Source organism: Pipra filicauda, unplaced genomic scaffold (assembly GCF_003945595.2).
Source record: "Pipra filicauda isolate LSUMZ 115617 unplaced genomic scaffold, ASM394559v2 scaffold71_size5581439_pilon, whole genome shotgun sequence".
Classification (NCBI taxonomy): domain Eukaryota; kingdom Metazoa; phylum Chordata; class Aves; order Passeriformes; family Pipridae; genus Pipra; species Pipra filicauda.
The window spans coordinates 4,191,637-4,217,500 of NW_024104887.1; the positions used below are offsets into that span (position 1 = coordinate 4,191,637).

The 25,864-nt window shown below is 43.3% G+C and overlaps 1 protein-coding gene across 2 annotated transcripts; it reads right to left on the reverse strand.

Moving 5' to 3' along the window:
- Positions 1-892: 892 nt before the first annotated feature.
- LOC113990498 (merlin-like) lies at positions 893-25,845 on the reverse strand. 2 transcript variants are annotated; one of them, XM_027726000.2, is made up of 19 exons: positions 25,834-25,845; positions 20,184-20,434; positions 18,610-18,727; positions 16,850-16,975; positions 16,364-16,486; positions 13,195-13,278; positions 12,341-12,409; positions 12,066-12,148; positions 10,764-10,839; positions 10,183-10,320; positions 8,351-8,425; positions 7,716-7,829; positions 7,159-7,281; positions 6,371-6,588; positions 5,386-5,488; positions 4,578-4,705; positions 3,857-4,007; positions 2,970-3,179; positions 893-2,002 (listed from the first exon to the last, which is right to left on the reverse strand). In XM_027726000.2, exons 2-19 carry the CDS (start codon positions 20,189-20,191, stop codon positions 1,967-1,969), a joined length of 1,983 nt encoding a protein of 660 aa, XP_027581801.2. In that variant the 5' UTR covers positions 20,192-20,434; positions 25,834-25,845; the 3' UTR covers positions 893-1,966. The 2 variants fall into 2 exon arrangements, with proteins under 2 accessions (XP_027581801.2, XP_027581802.2); XM_027726001.2 differs by lacking the exon at positions 25,834-25,845 and adding an exon at positions 23,590-23,846.
- Positions 25,846-25,864: the final 19 nt, after the last annotated feature.

Below are 25,864 nucleotides of genomic sequence, written 5' to 3' on the forward strand. Positions count from 1 at the left end.
TATCCCAGCTCCTCTTGCCCCATCTAAATCATTCCAACATCCATTAAGTGTGCAGGAACACGGTGCTGCACATGAGCAATGCACAGCAAGAACACATGTGAGCCAGCTGGCAGCAGGGTGGCCTTGCCCTTTTCTTCACTGTGAAATACAGGACCAAGTCCAGAGAAGTAAATCAGTGGTGCACATGGAGCAGTTCTCTCCCTCCATGCCCATGATACAGCTCAGATACAACAGCAAAAGGAAGCTCAGGCACGTGTGAAGGATGAGGGCACAAGCTCAGTTATCTGTTGCAAGAGACATGCAAAAAAAAAAAAGAGGGAACAGGAAAAGAAGAACCAGGGAAATCCCAGAACTCCTCCTCACCATCAAATCTGAGAATGCCATGCTCAGAGTTGCTTTGTGCTGTTTCCCTCTAGGACCATCTCCTATCTGATATAGGACACGGTTCACTGTCCCAAATCCCAGCCAGTGCTCCCTCCCTAACCCTGGGATCTTGGCAGCATCTGCCTCATCCTTCTGGCATCTCAAACAGCTTCTCCCTCTCACACACAAGGCTGCTGCAGACAGCTCAGAAACTATGTAACAGCCAATAGTCTGCAAACATCACGTGCCAGATAGAGCTGTGAGAGAATTAGCACACCCCAACCCACCCACCCAGGGCAGCCATTGCTCCCAGGGCTGGGAACACACTCAGGATCACTTAGGTCCCTCTCCACGTGGGGCTGCCACGACTGGTACAAGCCTGACACGGAGCTGGCTGCAGTTGCCATCCCCCACTGTGCTCAGCCTGGTGCAGATCTCTACAGAGGAGATGTGTTTGTTCTTCAAACCTGCCTTGTTAATGTTGTAGGAATATTGACACAACATTCCCCTCAAAGCTGTTACTAGCAAGTGGAAATTGAAGCTTTTTATTGAACTTTTTTTTTTTTTTTACTCTTAGCTTTTAGAACAAGATATTTAGCAACATTAACATTCATTTTTACATCACGTCACATGCTACTACTTTAGCTGCAGCTGCATAGTTTCCCCACAAGCTCTCAGAGTGAAGATTTATGGTGGAACAGGCACTTAAACACACACAAACCTGGAAAATGCAAGTGGGTTTTACCAATGAGGCAATTTGCTGCATGCATTTCTCCATCAGAAACAAGTCCAACTTCAGCAGACACCAACAGCATCTTTTGTCTTTGTCTAATTTGGGAGTTTCTGTGTTACACAAAACTGGGAAGCCAGTTAATGTATGCAAAGTTTGCTCGAGTAGCAAAAGCAACAGCAAGTGCTTCCTCTAGTCAGAGACTGTAAGAGCAGAAGCTTTTTATTCCAAACAAAGGATTCCCCCAGGAATGAGAGGTATTTGAAGATGTCCACTTCTACATCTGGAATTAAAAGCTGAGATTTCTCACAGAGAAATGCAAATCAATTAAGTGATCCAAGAAATGTTTGGGGAGGAAAAGGAAAATATTTGGCAGGCAAACACTAAAACGTTGAGCATCTCTGTGGGAGTTGTGCCCCATGGACCAGACCAAAAACATAATTATGCTATTGTGTAGGTAAACACCGAGCTTGTGTACAATTTTCTCATCCCAAACACCTCCTGGGCACTTGCTGCCTCACATGCTTCCTCCAGCAGTACAGCACAGCACTGGCAAGTCAGTGTGTGAAAACACCTGGGGGAGGAAGGTTTAGCAAAGTGTAAAGTGTCTCTTCAAAAGTGCATGAGCAGTAAACAACACTCCTCTGGGTTTGCACGTTTACCATTGTACCCAGAGACACTGGTCACGTTTTGCAGGGGCAGTTTTAGTGCTCCCAGCTGATGTCCCTGCCTGGAGGTTGAATGGCACCTCTCTGACCACAGTGCCATGTCCCTTTACAGGCAGAGCTGCCCAAGTGTCCTATACAGGTCCATTCTACAGCAGTCAAAAAGAAGGCCACCAGTCCCACCAGTCTGGCAAGGAAACGAGATGCTTCAAATGTAGATGACATCTGAATCATGCTGCTGAACCTGCAGGCAAAGCAAAGAGGCAAAATTAGTTCCACCTTAAAGTAACTCCCTTTGGTCTGGGTCTTCCTTTACCTCCAACTCTGGGGCCTTTTGCAAGATGCCCTGCAATATTTTTTTCTTCCTTCTTTAAACCAGTGTATTTGCCTCACCCCTGCCACCTGGATGAGGTTGGTCTTAAAAGTCACTTCTGTTATTTGCCTCAGAAAGAGCTGATCCCTCATCTGTTGCTACACTCAACTGTGTTCCTTCTAATCACACAACTCTGAAGATTGAAGCATTGAATGTCCTATACTAGAGTTTCTAACTGATCCTGAACCCCCTCAGTTTTGTTCATATAAGCCAGCAGCAAATACATCAAGCTTTCTTCATTCCCAGTACCTTGCACAAATAGCATTCCCTACAGAAAAGCTGATTTCTTTCCCAGTGTTCAAGGCCACACACCCTTCTTGATTCTCCAGTCCAGTGATGTCAAAAAGCAGGTTGTTTTTTCATAAAACCCAGCTTATAGCTCTTCTGGACTCTTTGACAGGGAACACATGGAAGAGAACTGATCTGTTGGAAGCCTGGGTATTTATTGGTGTCTTCCTCTCTGCCTTTTAAAACCAGAAGACAGCCTGTTTTAAGCTCTCTGTACCTGGGGGCACATTTCTCATTTCCAAGCCTGGCTGATACAAATTACATTTAACACAGATCCTCCTACTGTGTATGGGCATCTCTGCTTCATTTACCAAGGCTTACAGCTTTGCATTCCAGCTTAGATCGTAAGGGAGAGAAAACAGGTGGCCTCAAACACTCCCAAATGATGTTGCCAGCACAGGGTCTCCAAAATCATGCAACAGCCTTGCACTGACTTGTCATCTGAGAGGCTGTGACAGAGCTGGACAAACCAGGTCCCTACAACCAGCCATTCTCTCTGGACTCTAAACTTTTAGTCAACATTTGGGAATTTGCTTACAAATCTGATTACCTTTATAATCTGTTTTCTGGTTTCTGTGCCCACACTGTTGGCAACCAATGAATTTGCTTGAGAAGATGACTTTTCCATTGGCACTGTGTGCTGAATTTTGTTGGTACAAGGCCAGCTGCTTGCAGTGTTTAACAAGTAAGCGGGGAAAGGTCTTTGAAGATTTATATCCAATGAATCTCCAGCTTCAAAGGTTTTCATCCATGATGGGGCCTTTAAAAGAAAAGAGCACATGGAAATTTAATGCCCTCTCTATATCAACACTCATTAAGCCAAAAAGAACATCAGATGAATAGTCAGGAAATAAAGGCCATCTTTCCTCATAATTTTTCCAAGCCTCCCATCTCTCTCTAAAACTGTTGACTCAGAGCCACTTTTGTAACATGTGGAACAACCTGCAGACACAGCCAACCCTATTTTCACACTGCTTCAGGAAGAAGTGTTTATATAAATAACAAGCAACTTATGACAAAAACCTGAGTCTAGTTCCTCATTCCTTAAAAAAAAAAAAAAATACACACCAAGACTTTATGACTTTAGCAACCACAAAGCACATGAATGAGAATGTGATGCAAACCATAGGGAACCACATTTAAATGTGTTAGTTACAACAATTTAGTTTGCTGCAAGACCTTAAACCCTTATTGTGATTTCATAATCTGTAAAATAAGCTGATTATTTCTTGCTTATGGCACTGGTATCACGCCCAGGAAAAACGCCTTAGATTTTGTTTTGACATGAATTTTCCTCCTCTGTGTTCGTGCTTTTGATGTTTTACTATCAGGGGTACTAAAGCCTTGAGCTGAAATACAGCAGCTACCTTTGGCACAGCCACGCTGTTCTCCTTATAGTCCATGCTGAGGAAAGGGGCAGGGATTTAGGGTACGTACATTCCCTAAGGAGCGATCCAAGGAGCCCAGGACTTCATTCCAATGGGAGTAAAGCCCAGACTGTTTTTCTTCTAGCTTCAAAGCATGGATCTCAGACTTCAGTTCTTTCAGTCGATCTTCGAATTTTCTGCTCTTTTCTAAGTAGTCGAGCCTGAGTCCACACATGGGAGACAAAAAGCTTAGTGACACCACATAGCCCAAGAACAGGTGTGTGGAAGGAGGAGAGTTGTTCTCTATTTCATTTTGGAGTTTGATAAGCAAAATGAAGTCTGGCACATGTCAGTCTGGCTCCCCTGACCCAGTGAGAAGGAGGTTCACCTTCTTCTTTTCACTTCCTGGCTTTTGACCAAGCATTTCCTTCCAGACCAAGGGAGGAAAAGCCTCTGCTGGATTAGCTCACAGCAATACCACACTTCAGCACTAGAGGGAAACTTCTCTCACCAGCTGTTAGTTCAGCAAAGTGCTTTGTCCCTGGCATGCTGCTCCCCAAGACAGAAGGTTCTGCACTTTTCATGGCTTGATGTCACCAGAAAACTCTTCTTGTGTGTAAATAGCTGGTCTTACACGGGCATCATCCACACCAGCTCAGTAAAAGGCCATACGTACAAGTAGGAGGCCATCCCAAGTTATTAAAAGGATGAACTGAGATTCCCAGAGATTTCCTTTCTATACTGTCCTTGATTAACATTCCCATTTATTTACACCACAAGCATACTGATACCTCTCTTTCTCTATCTCAAAGGATAGTCTCTTGAGGTCAATGTCCTTCAAATCCAGCTTTATGGATCCTTTGTCAAAGTTGGCCTCTCTGGTGTCAGCTGGGGAGTACTGCGGGTACTTGGCCACGTGCTGAAAGAGGCAACACAAGCACTGTCAGTAAGATCTGATTGTTTGGTTTGGGGTTTATCTCCTCAGCTTCTGCAAGAATGCCCAGCTGAGCCATTTAATAAGATTCTGAGACACACAGATGCTCCTGCAGCCCTGTACCCAGCTGAGCTGCTGAAGTCCCCAGCCCACAGATCCAAGGGCAGAGATGTATCCTGGCTGAGAATGGAAATCCATCCTCTGCAAGACTGGAGCAGAAAATAAAGCTGGGGCACACATCCTTAGTGCTGCCTTCTTGCTGGAGACAGCTCCATCTGCTTTGCCTGATGACACTCATGGGCAATTCCCGTGCCAGGATGACACAGCTGGTTCAGTACAACCATCTCCACAAAGTACTGCCTGACTGAAATGGCACAGAGTCAGTATTAGGCATGAAGGCAAGACAGTCTCTGCTCCCTAAGTCCCAACACCAGTCCTGTTTTTAACTTCTGTCTTGCTTTTCTTTACAGCCTGACTCACTGCCCTGGACAAACACAACTTCCATCCTCTCTACACTGTGTTTATGCACCACTTGGTCCCTCAGGTATTTGTCCCCCACTTGGATGCTGAAATGTCTCTACTCAGCTTGATGGGGGCTATAAAAATGCCATCAACATCTGACTGTCTCTGAAGATGAAGTGGTGCCCAGTAGAGCAGAAACTTACAGGATAATTAGGCCTGGTTATGTCGAAGAGTTTCTGCTTCGCCTTCCGTTCAGCCTCCCTGGCTTCATGCAGGTCTTGTTTCAGATGCTCTGCTTCCTTGGCTCTGAAAGATAAATATCCTGATGTGAATGGCTGATGATTTCCAGTATAAAGCAACACATGGATTTCAGAGCTATGCACCTCACTAGCTTCCAGAGAACAAGTCCACTACTGTGATAACTTCACCCCAAGGCATGTGTGGTAGGATGGTCACGTGGAGAACTAACTGCACACAGCATGACACACACTTTCAGAGACAGTCCTGCATAAACTGGCTGAATTAACATGTTTTTCCTATTCCTCATTTCCATGGGCTAAGCTGTGACCTGCTGATAGAGATTCTCCAGGCTGTCAGAGATCCTCCCTGAGGTGGGGAGAGGTGCAACATATCTGCTCTTTATTTTGAAAAGCTTTTTGGCAGTATCCTAAAACAAACAGAAGGCCCTTAATAGCAAGGTTAAACATCCTCTTTCAACACTGGTCTGCTCTGCATTTTCAGGCAGCACAGTGTTATGGAACATGCAAACACTTGGAGTGGTTTACACTCCACATGAGTTTGCCTGGTTTGCACTTCTCAAAGATCTGATGGGATACAAGAGACCTTCACCTGGTATTAATGAAGGAAAACAGCCTCCTAACTCACAGGTATACAGATTGGGAAATTTAGATAGTTAGGTAGCCAGTGCTCTTTTGATAACACTAAACAGAAAATGCTTCTGCATCCTGGATCTTTCCTACTAAACATCTCTAAAGCTTCGCATCTTCTCGATCTGCCTCACAACCACTGGGACCAGGTGGAACAAACAAGATGCAAGGAGGTTTAGTCACTGTGAAGTGTCACTCCAGGAACAATTCCTCCCTGCTGGGCTCAGCTGTAAGAAAAGCAGCACTCTCTGCACCCAGGCATCCCTGGTGAGACCACACAGCCCCACCAAGCAAACCCCACCTGCGGTCAGACTCCTTCACCAGCTTCACCGCGATCAGCTCTGCCTCCCGCATCTTCTGCTCCATCAGGCGTTTCTCCTCCTTGGTTTTCAGGGCTGTGATCTCCAGCCTCTGTCGCTCCTGCTCGGCTTCTGCAGCGTTCTGGGCCAGCAGTTTTGCCTCTTCCTCTGCAATCTGAGCCTTCTCAGCCAGCAACTCTGCTGCTTCCTGGGATCGAAGCTGAGAAGAAACAATTTTTCTTAGTTCCTTGTCTGGCATCTCCAAAATCACCCCTGCAGACAGGCAGGAAGAAGGTATCTTTTCCCAAAAGATCAAGTGATAAAAATGTTATTTCTTAAATAAAAATTAAATATAATTGTAGGGTCTGGTGTTCTTCCTCTGCTCCAGAACTTCCTGCCTCTCACCTCTACAAAGCAAGGAGACACATGTGCATAAAGCTGGACAAAGGTATCGACCAAAAATTGAAGTCAGCCCCTTCAGTTGCCAGTGCACTGTGCCCCTTTCTCCCAATTTCAGCTCCAAGGTTACTTCCTTTCTCCCCCCTTTGCCTGAAGAAAGCACTTTGAGCCAAACACAGGGAGTGAATAGCTCACAGCAAAGGGAGACTATGGCAGAGCAGCATTTTCCCAGGTATTCCTGCATGCCCTTTCCACCAGGGATAAGAAACTCCAGCTTTGCCTGAGCTATAATGCCTGCTGTCTCACAGGAGCCATAAGACAAAAAAAATCCTCCTTCCCAAACAAGAAGGCCCCTCAAGCACAAGAATATTCAGATGAACGTGCTGCTCACCAGGGCCTCATTTGCCTGCCTGGCTTCATCTTCCAGCTGGAAAAGCCGCCTTTCCAGCTCTTCTTTGGCTCTCTCAGCTTCTTCTCGGAGCTGCTTCTCCCTGGCCAGCCTCTGATTCTCCATCTGGGAATAGGAGGAGCAACACCACGTTTGTGGGTTTGCAGCAGAATCTCACCTGGGCCTGAGGCAGCGCAGCAAACGCATCCAATGAAGACCAGGCTGCTCTCTGTCTGGGGCACTGACAGTCACCAGAGATGCAGTGATGAAGCTGCTTGCACTTTGCAGCACTGAACTCCTCTAGCAGGTAATACTGGTTATTTCAGACTGCTGGAAGAGCCCTTGGATTGATGTGTTATGTACCCCAAATCTTTGCTATCACCTATTCAGTCTCACAAACAGGACTGACATCCTCAGGTGCCACACACACGCTGGAGCTGTTCCCACACTCAATCCTGCTGCACTTTCTTACCTCCCACACACACGAGGCATGGGCAGCAAGGGCACCAGCTGGAATAATAATCACTGTTTTCAACAATACAGGAGCAGAAAGAACCTACCTTTTTTCTAGCTTTTTCTTCCTTGGCTTGTGCTTTCATTTGCTGGATCTCTATTGAGTCCACTTTTCTTCTCCTCATAAATAGGTCATGGTTTCCAATGCACAACTGGAAAATCTGGATAGGAAAGGTAAAGCAAGTGTGATTTTGATGTACTTGTGCCCCAGCCAGAGGGACAAAGAGCCCCACACTGGCCTCACAGGACAAGTCAAGATTTCAGCACAAATGCTGGCAGTTGCTTCCCTTCCAAGAAAATCAGCACCGAGGGCAGGCTCATATAACATTTTAGATAAGTTTGTAACAAGATGAGAGGTTCCTTCTGTCCTTCATCCTTCTCTGATCCCACCCCACACAGGCAGCTGCTTCTGCAGTGGCTTTGCACTTTTCCATGCACCACATCCTCCCCTTCCAGTATCTTTTTTTCCCTTTGTGATTTGGGCCTTCTTTCACATTTCACTTTTCTCTCCAGAGAGGGCAGAGATACTCTCCCTGACTCCCTAGACAGCACAATCTCCAGGAAAACATGCTGAAATTCAGTGCTCCCTTACTCTCCAAAGGTTTTACAAGCAGTGTTTCTCACTCAGGTATCAGCCAGTATTACCAAGCTCAGATTTAAAGAAGGAAAGCAGGACACTTACCAATTTGTTCACTTTGAGTTGAGAGGAAAAGAACTTGAAGACTTCTGCTTTTTTGTCAAGAGGTTTGATAGTTAACTATACAGGTAAAATTAAAAAGAAAAAGGAGGCACAGTAAGGAGGAGAAAAACAAAGCTGAAACTATTAATACTAACGCAAACTTCATCTCATCTCCATTCCTCTCCAGGGAAGCAGCGATTTATGCCACAAATGTGGGGAGAGTGGTGCAAAACTGTTTGACTCCAAAGAATCAGAACCAGGGCTGTTGTTGCAGAGGTTCCTCTGCTCCCAGAGCAGGCTCTGTTAGAGGATAAAGCCTCCCACAGACCCACCCCAGTGCCAGTTTGGATGGTGGTTTTCATAATAACACCACCTGTGCACTGTACACTACAAGAACTCTGGAACAAGCACTGGTTATCAGGAAAACAGAATACATTACTAATCCCCAGAAGCAGTCACATTCTTAAAGTCAGGGAGATGCCAAACACCTCTCAGAATACCAATCCTTGCAAGTATAATAGCAAGGGCCTAAAGGACTTGTTCCTCTGACCAGCAGGTGACAGTCCTAGAGCTCCTGCTTTCTCACTTTTTCAGTCCATCCCTCAAGCTGTTCCCAGAGGACATGAAGGGTTTTCATGCTGCCAGGTCAGTACAAACTGCTCCACCTCATACCTTTGGGCTGAGTTTGGCTGCATAACAAAATATGGTTCCATTCTTTAAGATCCTGTCTGCTGTGACTCGTGGGTTAGTGTGGTGGTTTAGGAATGGTATTCTCCAGAACCAGGACACTTAGACAGAACTCTATTCCAATAACTCATTTGCACTGTAATGTGTAATTCCAGGGCATCTGAGTCACCAAGATCATGAGGTCCTACAGCTCATTTCACCCCATAGGTAACGACTTGTGAGGAGCAAGGCTGTGATGTGTCACTTAATATAGAAGAGATTTAGCCCAGGGATGCCCAATTTCCCAACAACAGTGAGTTAACACAGTTCATTCACACACCTGAGGGGAAGTTTATTGTTATCGAGGACCAAAAACTCTTTGGAGGCAGAAGACCTGTAGGGCTGCCTGATTTAATGTACGTGCACCTAACTCCAAAGAGCAAATCTCATCTCAATGTTTTCCAAAAAGCCCAAAGAAAATTGGGGAAAAGGTGTGCTATCCTTTGGCTGACAAACTCCAGGTATGCCAATTCCAATGTAGTTTTCCTGATTTTGTTTTTCTGATTATAGCCTTCCATGTAGCCCACGACTTGTAATGAGAATAAATTCTACCCACTCTCCATGGTACTTCCTACAGGTAAAAGCTCTGAAATCACAGGGAAATTGCAATGGAAGGGTTGTGCTGGAGCCTGACATCACACACTGACAAACTGGCAGAGTTCAGGCAGAAAAAAATGGATCTCTCCCTGCATGTCTCCTCTTGCCACTGCGCTTCAAACCCCAGCTACAAGGAGGTTTTCCGCTGGGGAAAACAGCATTAAGTTTTTATGGATCATCGAATTCCCGCTGGGATAACTGAGGAAGCCAGTCACGGTGGCATTTGTAATATCTATCTTTTTCAGAGATAGACACACTTGTTTTGCAAAGGACAAGCAGCAGGGAGGGAACCAGAACAGAGTGTGAGAGCTCAGAGCAGCCCCCGGCGCCTCGGGGAACCGAGGTTACGAGCACATCTGAAAGGCAGGTCTGTTATTTTTAGTTTTGTAACAAAGCTCCCCAGGATTTTCCCCTTCTCCCCCAAATTATTTAAACAGAGAAAGCTTTCAGCCTGTTCCAAGAATCCCAGTCCACACCCATATAAAAAGAATAATACATCAAAGCCATCCTACCTCTTTCTCACTATAGGAAATGTTTCTGATAGCGCTCCACTCAAACGACTTGTTTGGAGAGAACCTGTTATTAATGCTGTAGATATGAATACCTTTGGCATCAACTCCAAGCAGAAGATCTGTGTGGTTTTTATTTTGCTAAAAAACAAGAGATATCAGTAAATGGCATTTATGGTGACGTTAAACAACCACAGACAAGAACCACACTTGTTTTAATGCATTGATATTTATCTGTATTTTTAGGAAATCGGTGTTTCTACAAAATATAGAGAATGTTGTCACTGCTACCTGATAACCCAAGTCCTCTAGGTTGACTACAGCAGCTCAAACTATTTCTCCTTCTTCCTATTACATATCTGGAGCTACTCAAGACCTTTGTCTGATTGTAAAACATTAATCTTAAATGTTTTATTCACCGACTCCTTTAGCAGGCAAGTAAAAGTCAGGACAATCACTACACAGCCCACCATCAGCAGGGAAAAGCAGAAGTTAGGAGACCCAGTTCCAAACTCCCTGGAGGATTTTAAAAGAACAGCACCATCATCTACAGCAATTGAAAACTGCTAAAATAAGGCACTTACAGCAATTGGAAAATAATTGACACCATACATTTCCAAGTCTTGGGCAATTTTCAGGTAGTTCATCTCAGCTTCATCCCTAGAGAATAAGGCCATGATTATAAGATTCCTTTCTAACTTTTCTTTCCTGGCTGGTTCTACATTCCCCACTTAGACACAAACAGGCAATCTGGTCCTTTGTACAAACTTACTTAAATTTTGCCATCTTGCTCTCAACAATAGAAAAAGGATAATAAAACCAGCAACTCAACAGGAAAAAAGACAGTAAAGTTACACCTATTTTGATTCATGAATCATGTATAGTGTAATCTTTATTAAAATTCAAGTCCAGTCTTATCCTTGTGTTAGTTTTGCCACTCCATCATTATTATGTCTTGGAAACCTACCCTGCTATTGTTTTCCTTTACATGAATATATTTCCTTCAGGAAATAGAGTTCATTGAGAAATGAGGCCTGAACAAACTCTAAACAGACCTTATGGTCGAGGCCAAAGAAGGGTCTCTCCACCCACTTTTCTCCTCCCTTCAAGGTGAGGCATCAATAAGTCTTGAGGAAAATATTCAATAAAAATAGTGCTAAAAAGCCTCTTGTACAGCCAAAGAGAAATTGAGCCCAAATATTCATAAAAGCTGCCCTTGGGTGCCAGTAGCTCCTATTTCTCATTTAATTGAATTTTGGGACATGCTGAATGTCTTGAAGTAGCTGAATGTCCACGTGGGTTAGCACCAAAAGTCATGATGCTGTGTCTTTACTGTTTTGCTTCCTTTCTAAGTACACTGACACCCTTTTGAGCCCTGGTTCTCACAAAGTATAAAACATATCAGATTCGTTGTTTTTATTCTAGAAGGAGACTGGTGTGATCCAGCTCCGGAAACACAGCTCCTGCACAGGACAGACATCAGCAACTCCAGGAAGCAAATGGCCTTAATTGAAAATGCAAAACTCTCAGGGCTACCTGCAGATTCAACACAACTCACACGCTGCAGGAACTTCTCTCTGCTGGCATATATGGACTAGGAGGCAGGACTCCTGTTTCAGATGTATTGGGTTATGATTCTCTGCAGGAGCCCTCAGCTTCTCTGTTCTCCTCAAAGCAAGTCCAGTTTACAAGCACCTGGAGCCCTACACGAGACCCTTTTTACCCCAGATGAGCTGGTGCTTTTATCCTTAGTGATAAATTAATTAACACAGCTGGGAGACCCGTATTTCTTTGCTCACTGTACAAGAGCCAAAGTTCACTGTAGACAGCAAATAACCAGTGACTGAAATGTGTGGGATTTCCAAAGACTGCAATGATTTCAGTACCTGGCAATACCCCTGTGCTCAGCATACCAGGCAGTGATCTTCTCTTCCCACATCTCTGCTGTCAGCTGGTACTGCCTGAGGACCTGCAGGGAAAGGAAGAAGGTTGGTGTCCTTTCAAGATCCATGTGCTGCCTCTCCCAAGCGATGTGAGAGCAGCAATGCAGTTCACAGCTCAGTCCCTTTGCACAGTTTCTAATGCTCTGGTTAATCCACAGCAATATTTGTGTTGCAGAGTAGGTTCAAAGATTTGGTTTTATATAGAATAAAAGACTTACCCTTTTGGGTAAAAGCTCATCATGGGCTAGAAAGCCTGGCTCATGAAAATTTGGGTCGTAGTCACCATACTGTGCCAAGAAAGGAAAAGATAGTTTGGGTTGTTGGATGCAGAATGCTGAAGAACTTGTTGCTTGTGGAGTTTAATGTGATTGCTTGAGACAGACTTTATTTTGGTTCTCTTGTATACAGGGTAACAACATAAACAGGCTCCTCTCATCTGAACAGTCCATGAAAGTTACTTCCAGGCCTCGTGTTATGCACCTGGCTGCAACACAGCCACTAAGGTGGCCTCTAAACTTAGACTTCAGTCCTAACCTGTGGCTCTTGGAAACTGCAGGAAGGAAGGAATCTCCCATGACTTCATACTCTGAACCAGAGGAATGTGAGCTCCCCTGTTCCTACAGCCAACTGCACATAAGCTGAGCTGCTGCAGAGGGTCAGCCCTCCTAAGAGACTGTGTTCACCTCCTGCCACTGGATGAGTTTGACCCTTGGTGGCATGAAGTGAACTATGTTCTGAGAGATACTAAAAAACATCATGTCCTTCCATTGTGAGCACCTTCTGTATCCATGGCTATTTTTTAAAAGAACAGGAAATAATTCTAGCTGGGAGAAAGATTACATTAAAGTGTTAAGTCCAAAGCAGTCCTCTAAATTTTGAAAGCATAGTATAGAAAAAACCCCTTGTAGTGGCATCTAATGCTTATTTTTCTAACTGTGCCTGTACCTCCCAGGTTGACCTACTTCTTTCATGGCAAATTTTAACGCTGCTGTGTTTTACACACCACCATGTAGATGTGTTGGTTAAAAAAATTAAAAAAAGAGTCCATAAAAGAGACCTTCTATGCACAAACCTTGGCCTGAACAGCATAAGAAGCCAGTAAAACTGTTGCTTCTGGTGAACAATAGATTTCCTCATCCAGTATTTGTTTCTTAACCTACACCGACAGAAAAAGGGAGCAAGTTAAAGAAGCTCAAAATCAGGACTAATGTAAGGTTTGAAATGAAACTAGACATGCCCAGACCATAACTTGGCACCAAACATCACCATTATGAGTTAATAACAGCAGCAATAAATTGGCATTGAGGAACACAGGAAGCCTTTACTTAACATTGCATTTAATGAGACCAAAAATGCCAGTCAGCTATCTCCACACAGTTATATAAGGAGTCCTGTAAAAGAAAATGTTATAAAGCATGATTTTTATTGTCTGCACTTCATTTCTTTTAACAATCCTTTTTCTTTCTGCTTTGGAAAAGTTAGCTTTAGATCATGTCAAACATCAAATTTTAGGTTGGAAGGGAGCTCTGGAGGTCACCTGGGACCTACCAGACCAGATTGCTCAGGGCTGACTGGTATTGCCATGGACATACTGAAACCATAATAGTATGTTCTCAAGCTTTCCAGAATAAGAAAATAAAGGAGTCCTAAAAAAGGGAAGCTAATAGAGCACTAATTTATTCCATTTCAGCGGTCTAAGCACATAGGGACTTAAAATAAAAGCCCAGTATAAATGGTAAAGGGTTCTTTTAACCTGCTTTTCATTTTAATAATCTGTGGTGCTACCAACACCAGAGGTGTGATAAATTGTTTGTGAGCTTTTGTTTGATTTTAAATCAGTTGTGCAATTTTTATTTGAAAACCCAAAGAGGGAAGGGGAAATTAATCTTCACAAATCCTCCTCTCAGGTGTAATGTTTTTAGCCTAATAACAAGCACAAGACAACAAAATTTTGCGTAGCACACAGACTTAAACATTTCCAAAAGGAAAAATTACTTGTGATAGCACCGAGCTATCTTTACAAATACATCCTGGCACTGCAGGTGCTGTGAACTGAAATGAACCATCAAGAAAGTTTTTCTTTTAAATTTAGTCTCTGGTGAGTCCAATGTATGAACCTGAGTTATAGTACAGGGAAAATTCTTTCTAAGCTGTTAAAATGGAAAGAATGAAAAGACCGACAAGACTTTTCTTCCAATCTGGAAAGCTCCAGCTTTCATACTCCGTGGTGCATATCGTGTTCCAGAATTTAGAACAATGTAGATAAATCCCCCGTAAGTGTCTGGGTTTTTTTTTTTTTCTGATCAGATTTTACAAGGACTTTTTGTTAAACTTCATAAAGTAGGAACAAATTACCTAATCTTTAAGCAGACAACATTTAACTTCAGTCATTTACATTGATTCAGGAATTTTGCAGAAGGCTGTTATGCCCCATTAATTTGCAAAGGTCTGAATAGTCAGTAGAGCTGAAACCTGTAGGCATCCAGATGTCTGTACATGTTTTTCCTATTAGCATCCAGGTGTGATCTTAAGTTCTTACAGTCAGGAAACTTTGCAAGTTCAAATTTGTTTCAGTCTTGTTTTCCTGCTTCGGAATGACAAGAATTTGCTAATTGCATATCTGCTAGTCAAGGCAGGTTCAAGCAGAAAAGAAAAAAAACAGGGAAAAAATCAGGATTAAAAGACTAGGAAAAGAGTTCTGCCCCTCTCATTCGTTTCCAAAATTACCTTAACAAGCAAATTTCCAAGTGGTTAAGGGTTCTGGATGAAGTTCTGGTTAGTGTATTAACCCTCAGAACAGCATGATTTTCCCATTATTTCATAAACACATCCTCCTCAGGGAACAAGGGTATTTACTGTGTTTATCTACAGCTGCAGACTGAATTTATTCCATACACCCAAGCTACCTGCACAGACACATCCTGCTGAAAGCTACCGGAATAAAGCACCACACCAGAAGGCTGAACTTCCAGAGGGACTCCCCAGCCACTTGGGAGGGAAGGTGGATGTCCCAGACATTGGAACAAACAGCTGACCAACGAGTGACCATCCAAAACTCAATGCCTGTATCCCATTGCTCCAGCTCCAGCCTGTTGCTGCAGCTGTGGAGACACAGCAGGGCTTTCCCTGGGCGATGCATCTTTATTTAGGTGGCGCTCCAAGAATTTGCTCCTTCATCTGCTTTTTAATGGAGCTGTGAAATTGTGCCTGCTGTCTGTTCCTTTCAAAACTTGCTAGATGAACAAACCTGTGTTTCAGAATGGCTGCCAAATTCTATGCTCTTTTACCCCTACAATCTAAAATGAAGATTTAAGAAGGCCATGTCAGGGAGTGCTTGTTTTCTAGTGGTTTTGCTTTCTACAGTCCTGCAAAAGAAGATCTCCCAATAACCACCAGGACTATTTTTAGGAACTCATGAGTTTTAGTTTCAGGGATAGGCTGTAGCCAAAGGTCTTGTTCCATCTGCTGCTGATATGGGTGAAAAATCTTACTGTCCCCAGCTGCTTATTACCATTCCTTCCCTCTCCTCCACAACTGCTTCCACAATTGCCTGTGCAGTCACTCCCCCACAGCCCATGGACATCTAATAACAGGCCTCTTCTAATTCTGCTCATTTTGAAAGAACAGAGTTAGGGAATGGTTACACAAGAGGTTACACCAGCAGGTCTAGGATGACAGTGACAAGGAGCTGTTGAGACTCTCTTCATCCACCTTATCTGCAGCCAGAGCAGATCAGGTGACACAGTCCTCAAGACAACTTCTTCAACTGATAAAAAGGATGGTTTCACTTACACTTCTCAGCACTGACCAGTTAGGGCAGAAGCCTCACAGTCCTCCAAGCAGTGCCAGCCTTGCATGGATTTTTTAACAAATACTGTAGGAGCAAAACCAAGTCTGGAATATCCAGATGTGTAATTATCACCCAAACTGCTAGGTGTAAAAGTCATTTTACATGAAACTACAGGTTTCAGTAATTTAACTCCAATTCCCAGCACAAAGGATAAGAGAAGCCATCAAGAGAACAAAAACCTACAGAAGGCAAAACATTCAGCTCACCTGAACAAAACCACAGCAGTCAGGAGAGATATTTGTATTTCACAAAATTAAAATATTTAGAGAGATGCTGATACAGTTGAAGCAAGTAAAATCATTGAGAATAACAGCTGCCAACAAGATCAAAGACAATACAAAAGGACTGGGGTAAATACAGAAGGAATTCATGGTTAAAAATTATTTCTGACCTGAAGGAAGAATAAATGCTGGGTAATTTCCTGTAATAGTTCCTCTTCTACCTTCTCTGGGTAGAATTTAGCCAAAAAATGAAAGCTAATGGGATCTTCTTTGGGGATTTCTTGATCTAAAACCTGTTTACAGAGAAAATAAAATCAGCAGCGAAAATGATACATAAGTGTCTCAAGATAATATTCCCAAGGAAAACCAGAAAGCAGCCCATAATCCACTTAAAGCAGCCTTCCCATATTTTAGCAGGAAGGGCAATGCTGAGTTTTAATCTAAGAGCAATCAGTGCATATAGTGGTGATTAGTATGTGAGGCTCCAGGTCACATGGGATAGAAGCCACCAGACCAAATAATACGATTTTATTCCTAAAAATGCTACCATGTAAAATTATGAGTTGTCACGTAACACACTCCTTTAGCTCCTGTGCTAGAAAAGGTGAATCTTTTTTATAAGTAACTGCCACACTGTAATATTTTGTTTCCTATACCTTCTTGTCCATCTTTAACCAGGTGCACATTCCTTTAATTGTGTACTGCAGGCCAAAGAACCAAGTCTCCCTTAAACCAAGTGCTCGGCACACCAGGTCAAACAAGTCCTTTCCCTTCCACTTCATCTAAAAGAGAGAAAGAAAATTAAGAAAAACAGGTATTTGAACACATTAATATTACTATATTAACTTATTAAATGCATTTTTTTCCATTTGTCTTTCTCCTGTGAACTCTGATTTCACCTTTAGATTTTCAATGAAATATTCCTACTGCTGTGTAAGAGTTACTGTGCTCCGCCTCCTCTCCTTCTCCTCCAGAGACACATCCACAAAGCAACTGGAGTTATTTAGCCACAACAGCAAGAACTTGAGGAGCACAGGGGATGAGGATTGTACTATTGATTGCCTAGGACACAGCAAGGCTTTATTAATATTTGTTAAAAAAATATTACTCGATAGTTTACACAAACTGGAGAGACTGAGGGCAGGCCAGGGGAAATCAAAGCAGTGTCAGGGCACAGGTTAGGAATGCTGAACAAGGAAAGCAAATCCACCTTTCACACACCTCAGGTATTTCAGTGGCACCAGGCCAAGCCTTTATGCTCCTCTGATTTAAATGAGCAGGAGCCTGTCTTCTGCAGCAATTTAGTAGCCTGGCTCCACAGAGAGCAAACTTTGATTAAAGGTCCCAGATTCACAGACATGATCCTCATTTTTTTTTTCAAAGAGGCTGCACATCTGTTTCATCTGTTTGACTACATGTTAAAGAGATGGTTTTGTCTAATTGCCTGGGTCGGCCACTAAAAACTTAATGGCAACAGAAAAAAAAAAGTGAACTTTTAGGCAGTATTTGAGTGGAAAGCTGGAAACCATCCCAGCAAAAGAGCAATATCTGAGGAGAAGGGAGAGATAGCAAAGGAAGGAATACATTAAGCTGGATTTGTTAACCAGGACTCTGATCTCTAAATCAAAATTTCACAACTCTGCCTGCAAGAACTCTAGATCAGTCAAGTCTCATAAAAATTGCCAGTCCCATTGGACCTCAGTTTTGTAACTCCTCAAAATAACTGTATGTCTTATTTTGCTTTTGCTGGATGATTAGGAATTAATCAGGCACAGTTCTATCTCCTTGATAGTGCAGCCCAATTTATTTAGCAATTGATCACTTGCTATATTTTGAGTCATGATTTCTCTAACCAATTTACTAGATAGCCATAACCAATAGAAGAAAAGCCAGCTTTTTCATTTGATTCTTTTTCTCTTTGCCCAGAGATACCAAACAGCCACTGCAGTTAAAGAAATAAACTGCAGTTTATTGGCCAAATTGAAGAAAATGTCCCAGATCAACTGAGCACAAAGATACCAGTTTATAAATTATATTATAAGTAACATCTTAGCACCAGCTTTAACCAGATTTCTTCATTTAGGCTGGCACTGTCCTGAAGTGTTGTGTCTCTTATAAAAACAAATAATTTTGTGGAGAAGTAGGAATACTTACAAACAAGGCCTACATTATGTCCTGGAATGCTTATGAAGAAAACAGACCTACTGCTAATTTAGCTGTGTCACCCACAGGGACTTCATGCAAAGAGCTTCAAATTCTGAATAGTTTGTTTTACAGAAGGAAGCATCTGAGACTAAGTAATCCATAAGAGATCAGTTTTAAGACCATCCATGAACAGATAATCTGAACTTTCAGAATTTCTGCCTTGCTAATACACAGGTCAGTCCCCACCTCCCCAGCATTCTGACACTCTCACCTCACAGCTGAACTCCATTTCAGCATCCACTGTTATAATTTTGACTTTAAAAGTCTTCGGCTGTTTCTTCTTCAGGCCTCGGATGGACATATTTTTCAGTTTATGAGGACAGCCACACCTGAAATCAAACATGCATTACACTTAGGGATGGAAATTCAGCAACATTTTCTTGGCTAGACCCCAGAGTAGGATGAGTTCAAACACGCAGAATAAAATCACCTTTAAATATGCATTTCTGTGTCCAAGACAGGAAGAATATTGAAGCAAAAAATACAGTTCGACCTTTAAAATTATTCTGCTCCTTAAAATAAGTTGCTCAAAAAATGTCATTGCTGTCTCTTCTCAGACCTTGGCAAATTGGTCTGAGTTCTGCGTTCCTACAGTACCAGACAGAGCATCATTCAGGGCTTATATTGCAGGATCCAGCCATGGCTGAGGATGTGTAGGGAAGCTCAAATCTGGCCCTCGTGCTCCATACAATCAGCCACATCCCTGCAAATCAGGAATCTCTTGCAACAAAACTCTACAGTGGATGAGTGTTTAGTTTCATAAAAGTAATGCCTGGCTTTCGAATAATGCCAACACAAATATGACATTTTTCATCCATCCCCATCCAAGAAAAAATTCCCTTTCTCAAAGGTCTGGTACCAACACCAAATGCATCTACACTCAGTGGAACACCACAAAAATGCAGCAAAACCTTATGATGTCAAATCATCAGCTCAATCCTGTTCCATCAGTTATGGCTCCTTGAGCAACTAACCTACTGGATTTCTTTATAACATGAGATCTCAACTCCCTGAAATGATACAAATGCCAAAAATACATGCAGTGAAATTAAGCTGAATTTACCACGTTCTCTTGGGCTACCAAACTCACAAGGACGAGTTATTTAGAACAGAATTTTTCCCACTGAAGTTCTTGTGAAATGAATTCAATTTTGTCAAAGGTGACAGAAAATTCCTTCACAGATCTTCTGTTCTAAATGAAATCAACTGCATGCCATTCAAAATATTGATGAGACCTGCTATTTCCACAGCCACAAGGGCTTTTTGTGGATACATTCAAACCAAATATTGAAAGCTGAGGTTAAATGACAGCGTGAATCTGCACTAGGCAGTTCTCAGGTGTTTATTTCTGAGCACAGGAAATCAGCCTGTAAAGTCCTTTCTTCTTTTTAGTTTGTAAAATTAACAGCTCAGACTTGCACGACCCAGTGAGTACCTGTGAACTATATAGGGCAAGAGACTGAGGGATTCTTGGTTTCCTACAATATAAGGCTATTACAGTGTGGCAGACTTCCAACCTCTCCTCAAGAAATTCCAAAATAAAGTTCTAGTTTAAACTGAAAAGTTCCATTTGCCTGAACCTTCCAGGACTTTATAAAATGTCTTGCCCCCTTCTTTGCTCCTTCTGAGCTCTAAATTGGCTTGCAAATGCAGTGATTATTTTCCACTTGCTTTGTGCCCCTCATCCAGAAATTTTAAGTAGTTAAATAGGCAGTAAAACCCATATAGAAGTTTTTCTTTTCATACTGTAGGGAAGCTGAGGCAGAGAACACATGGGTTAGTTACCAAATCATATGGACATCAGCAGCAGAGGTGAGAACAGGTGCTTGAGGCAACTCAGAGAGGGGAAGAAAAGCTCGTGAGGAAATTCATCTTTCTGACACCAGTGAGAGCAGTTGAGTCCTCCTCTCCCTCCAGCTGGTTTTGGTAGAGCTTCTGCCAAAGTCTTGTTTGGTTTTGGGGCAACACACTTCTGGAAAGACAATGTGCTAGCTGGAAAAGAGTCCAGAGGAGAGATCCAAGGGCTAGAAAATCATCTGTGGTAAAATGAAAGTACTGGTTAGTACAGAGAAAGGACAGGTGTGGCGAGACATTATAATGTCTGCTCTTCGTGAGCACAACAGTCAGGACAAGGAATAATGGGCTTCATTAAGTTGCAGGCAGGTTGCACACTGAGGAAAAAAGAAATCAAGAATAACAAGAATATTATGATGCTGGAAAAGCATAGAATGGCATTTCTGTCTTTCTGAATTTCTACCCAAAACAGTGTGACAGCTTCTGCTCTCTCCTGAAGACTGGAGGGACCGACAACCCTCAAAGTATTCCCCCCCAAGCTGGTCCTTCTGGCAGTGCCCACCACCAGTTCAAGGAGAGGCCAGTTCACACCAAGAATCAGTGTAATCCAGAGTGCTTCAGGGATGGGCACATCCTCAACCCAAATCCTATCACCCCCAGGGTACCCCCTTTCTCCTCAGGGATTATTTGCTTAAGCAAGTGAAAAGCAGACCTTTGCCACAGAGTTTGTTTCCTCTATAATTTAGGCAACACCCCAGAGCACAGAGCTGAGCACAGCTCAGCTCCTTCCCACTTAGCACAGAAAAGTGCTTTCAAATAAAGGGAAAGGAATATTAAAACCCAAAAACTGACCACAGCAGTGTGGTAACGTGACCACAGCAATACTGACACCGAGAGCACCATGTGAGGGCATCCAAACCAGTAGGAATTACCCCATAACTTTTTGATCTCTAAGCTGCAAGATGCAACACAGCTCACAGCAAAATCAGATTTTAACCCGTTGCATTCCAAAGGTGTTTTCTATCCAGTTTTCTTCAAAACCAGAGGCTTGCTGTGAATAATTGTACCATGGGATACAGCATTTATAGCATGAGAACTACAGACTTCTGTACAATATCGGAAACACCCCCTTCTTCTGTTACTTCTAAGGAATGACCAGTGGCTGAAGACAAAGGAGAAAAAAGGTTCATAATTCATTTTTAATATGTAACTTGAAACAGCCAGTTGAATTAAACAGGAACTTGGAGTTAGGGCCAGTACAGAACATTCTGAGAGTTTCATATGGAAAACTCTGAACAAATGAAATCTAACAACTGCAAAGAAATGTATTAATTTTCTCAAAATATGAGAAAAATACCAGAGCCCTTCATTTTTACTTTGAAGTTCTTTCATTTTTCTTATATAACCCGGTTGAAATGACAATATAATTTGTTCAACATTTCCAATAGCTGTTTTTTTTTTCTTTCCAGAATTTTTATTCCATGGAAAAGTACATTCTGACTCACAGTGAAAAGACATTTTTGAATATCAAATTTTCCCGAGAAAAGTAAACTGCATTTTAATCAATAGCACTGGTAAAGAAATTGGAAATGGTATTCACACTGAGCAGCTTAAATGGATGTCAGATACTGACAACAGAAGAAAAAGCACTTAACAGTCCAGTTTTTTGAAAAATAACTTCTTCAAATAAGAGAAATCTTGCTGAATGAGACAATCTGGGTTTGCAATCTTTTGTTTAATGCAAAAGCAATCCCTGCTAACAACAGCATTTAACTGTGAATCATGTGCAATGTGCTTCAAGATAGAGTTTCTGACACCAGGCTCCAGGGATTTATTTCTGCACTTGCCACAGGGATCCGGGCTCGAGACCCAGAAGCAGCAGAATGTGATAGATCAGAGCATGTCATAACCTTTCCAAAGAACGTATTAATCCAAAATAGGACGGGGTGATAAAAGATTCCTGTCCAGCCAGAATCTGGGAACAGACAGTTCAGAAGCTGTGAACATCCACAGCTCCTCCTGCACTTTGTGGACACCGACAGGGAGATGATAAAAGCTTTGTGTGATGAGGGGAACAGAAAGGCAGCGATGAGGAACAAAATGTGCAGGAACCAAACAGCCCCAACTCTGCCTTTCAGCGTGTTCATGTCTAAGATGAAAGAAGTGACATCCGCCAGCTCTGGCTGGATTATAGTCTTGTCCCTCATGGACAATGTGAAACCAGGGCCTGAGCAAAATGTGGGGGTGAAAGGGAAGCTGGGAACAGCAGGGAAGAGCAGGAAGAACTGGCAAGGCAACTCTTGCAGGGACTGATGCTTATCTGTATCACAGCACCAGGTGGGCAGCGAGTTACACCACAGTGCTGCACTTGTATCCCGATGGGAAATAACCCACACATCAGATACCACTGACTTACAGCATTCACTGACAATTGCAAAGAGAAAAAAAAAAAACATTAAATCAGCATTCCCCCCACCCAAAGTTCAATAACTCCACCAGAATTCAGTACCTTAGAGACAGCCACAGAGAAATACCTCAAGGAACAAGCTGCAGTTAAACCTGCCCAAGAGTCGAGAGTACATTTTATTTCCAGTTTAGCATTTCCAAGGTGAATGGATCGTTTTTGCAGGGCTCTCCACCAGATATAAAAACTTCCCTTCACAGGGCACTTGCTCTCAGTGACAACTGTGTGTGAGCTGTTCCCACCCATCACACTTCAATCAGACACACTGCCACGAAGAAGCAGCTGTTTTCACACACACAAACACACACACAAATCAGCAGCACTTTTTAAGGTGAGAACTCCTCAGTCTCAGCTGCAGATAGGCAAGGAATTAATGGCAATTGAGACCCCTCTCTTACACCCCCTAAAGCAATCTGCCCTTAAGGATCAGCACATGCACAGGGGCAACAACTGAACCAGCTGCCACCGAAGTCCTCACAGGATCTGAAAATACAAAACCCTTGGGAGTGCAGTGAGGATGAAGGAGACAAGGCTTGGGAAGCACGTTAAGAGCCACCACCAGAAGATGCTTGAAGCATCAGCTGCAAAAGCACATTAACATAGATACTACAATTCGAAAGACTCCTGTCATCACTGAAATATTTACTGCAACTCTGAGTCGCAAATTCCCCTGACTCATTATGCTTCTCCCAGTTCCTGAATTTCCATACTTTAGCTCGGAAATTAATGCAAGCAATTTGAATGCAGACAACACAGGAAAGCGTTGTGGGATTTTTTACAGTTGTTGACTCACACTCCTGCCTGTGCTCCCTGCCCAAGGAACAATTTAAGCAAAGAATTCACTGTTTTAAAATGGGTCAGCAAGATAAAGGTTTTTCTTACCCCTCGACCTAAAAAGAAGTTACCTAGTCACCGGTTGGAATCAAGACTTACCTCACAGATCATTTTTTGAATGAAGAAGGAAAAAAAAAAATTCTTTTTAATCCAAAACTCCGTATTTTCCAGCAGACATCAATACCCAGCCCTCACAAGTTCTGCCACTGAGAATAAAATCCAAGAACAACTTTTCTGCTTGATCCCCTTTCCTTTGTTTCCATGAGCTGCAGCATGTTAGCGCCCTCTGAAAAATCAAAGAATTGCTTTCCCAGGTGATACAAACGGCTCTTAACCTTTTCCTGCCTGCACCAACAAGGCTCCTCCCAGCTCCTCTCCACTGTAATTCAAGTAACAAGGCACTAAAAGAAGAGAAGCCAACGAGTCTTGACTTGGATATCTGTAAGAACTGATAATGAACTTCCAAATAACTCCTTTGATAGTATCTGATCAAACTATTTCAACAGTGTCTCCAGCTGTACAAAGAACAGCCTGTTCTCCCCATACCGGCCACCTTTAGAAGGGAAGCTGCACAGAGTTGTCCTGTTAAATAAATATGATTCCCTACCTGCCCTCTTCCTGTGGTGAGAGGTGATGGGACACTAACACCAAAAGAGAACAAGCCTGAAAACTGGGCAGCAGCCAAAATACCAGCAGAAAATTATAAATGAACACCCTTAAATAAAAAGGGATGGCCTCAGCCTGAAGTCACAGGGACAGAGACCGAGAGCATATTATCTCAAAGTAAAAACTTTTTTTGCCATTATTCAGTTTATAAGTGGTTTGGTCGGGTTTTATTTCCCAGCCCTCCGTTTTATATACAGATTTACAGAAACTAATTATCTTCCAGGTTATGGATAGCAAGGACAACAGGCCAGCTCTTACTTTGTATGGGCTATAATTATTCCAGATTTACGTGGAAAACCTTCAAGATTTGGCTCATGTACATCAGTTAACAGCAGGTGGAAGAGCACAAAACTCGTTCCTGTGTGGACACCTCAGTGCCACAAAGAGAGGCAGTGGTGACAGCCAGCTCCATCCTCAAAATTCAGTGTAAAGGGACCCCTCAGCACTCACCCCTCATCACCTCCAGCCAGACATTTGCCTGCTTCAGGCTTTGTCCAGTCCCACAGCACATCACTGCTGGATGTGGGCAGGAGACCAATTGTTTACACCAAAAATCCAGGCTGGATTCAGCTGTGTGAGCCCACAGGGGCCAGAGGCTGGGCAGGGCTCCCCCAAAATAATGATGCCCTTGAAGAAACAGGGTCCAGGCCCAGGACCTGCACCCCAAGCCCTGCTGACTGCAGGTCATCCTGCCCCTCTCAGCTCAGGAGACACAGAAAAAACCACTTCCATCAGGGGCAGTGCAGAGAGACGACCTCACTTTAACAAGGACATTGAGATACTGGAGCATGACCAGCAAAGGGCATCGAGGCTCGTGAAGGGTCTAGAAAACATGTCTTTTGAGGAATGGCTCAGGGAGCCGTTATTTAGTTGTTTAGTCTTGAGGAGGCTCAGGGGGGGACCTCATCACTCTACAGCTACCCGAAAGGAGGCTGCAGCGAGGTGGGAGTGGGGTCTCTTCTACCATGCCTGTAGTGAGAGGACAAGAGGAAACAGCCTTAAGCTGAGACAGGGGAGATTCAGATTAGATATTAGAAAATTTTTGTCACTGTTAGGGTGGTCAGACATCGGAATAGGTTGCCCAGGGAGGTGGTGGAGGCACCATCCCTGGAGGTGTTCAAGAGGCGTCTGGATCTGGCGCTGGGTGATGTGGTTTAGTGGTTACACTGGGATAATGGTTGGACTGGACGATCATAAGAGCCATGGAATACTGAGTTGGAAGGGACCCATCAGGATCATCAAGTCCAACTCCTAGTCCTGCCCAGCACACCCCAACAATCTCACACGTACCTGAGAGCATTGTCCAAACATCCCTTGAGCTCTGCCAGCCTTGGTGCTGTGACCACTGCCCTGGGGAGCCTTTTCAGTGCCCAACCACTCACTACTTAAAAAACCTTTTCTTGACATCCAACCTAAACCTCCCCTGACTCAGCTTCACGCCATTCCCTTGAGTCCTGTCATTGGTCACAGAGAACAGAGATGGGCACCTGCCGCTCTGCTTCCCCTCATGAGGACGGTGAAGACCCCAATGAAGTCTCCCCTCAGCCTCCTCTTCTCCAGGCTGAACAAACCAAGTGCTCCTCATAAGGCTTCCCCTCCAGACCCTTCACCGTCCTCACCGCCCTCTCTAAAGAGACTGTAAAGGTCTCTTTCAATCTTGATGACTCGATGACTCACCGACTTTAACACCTTCCCCTCAGCGCCTCTG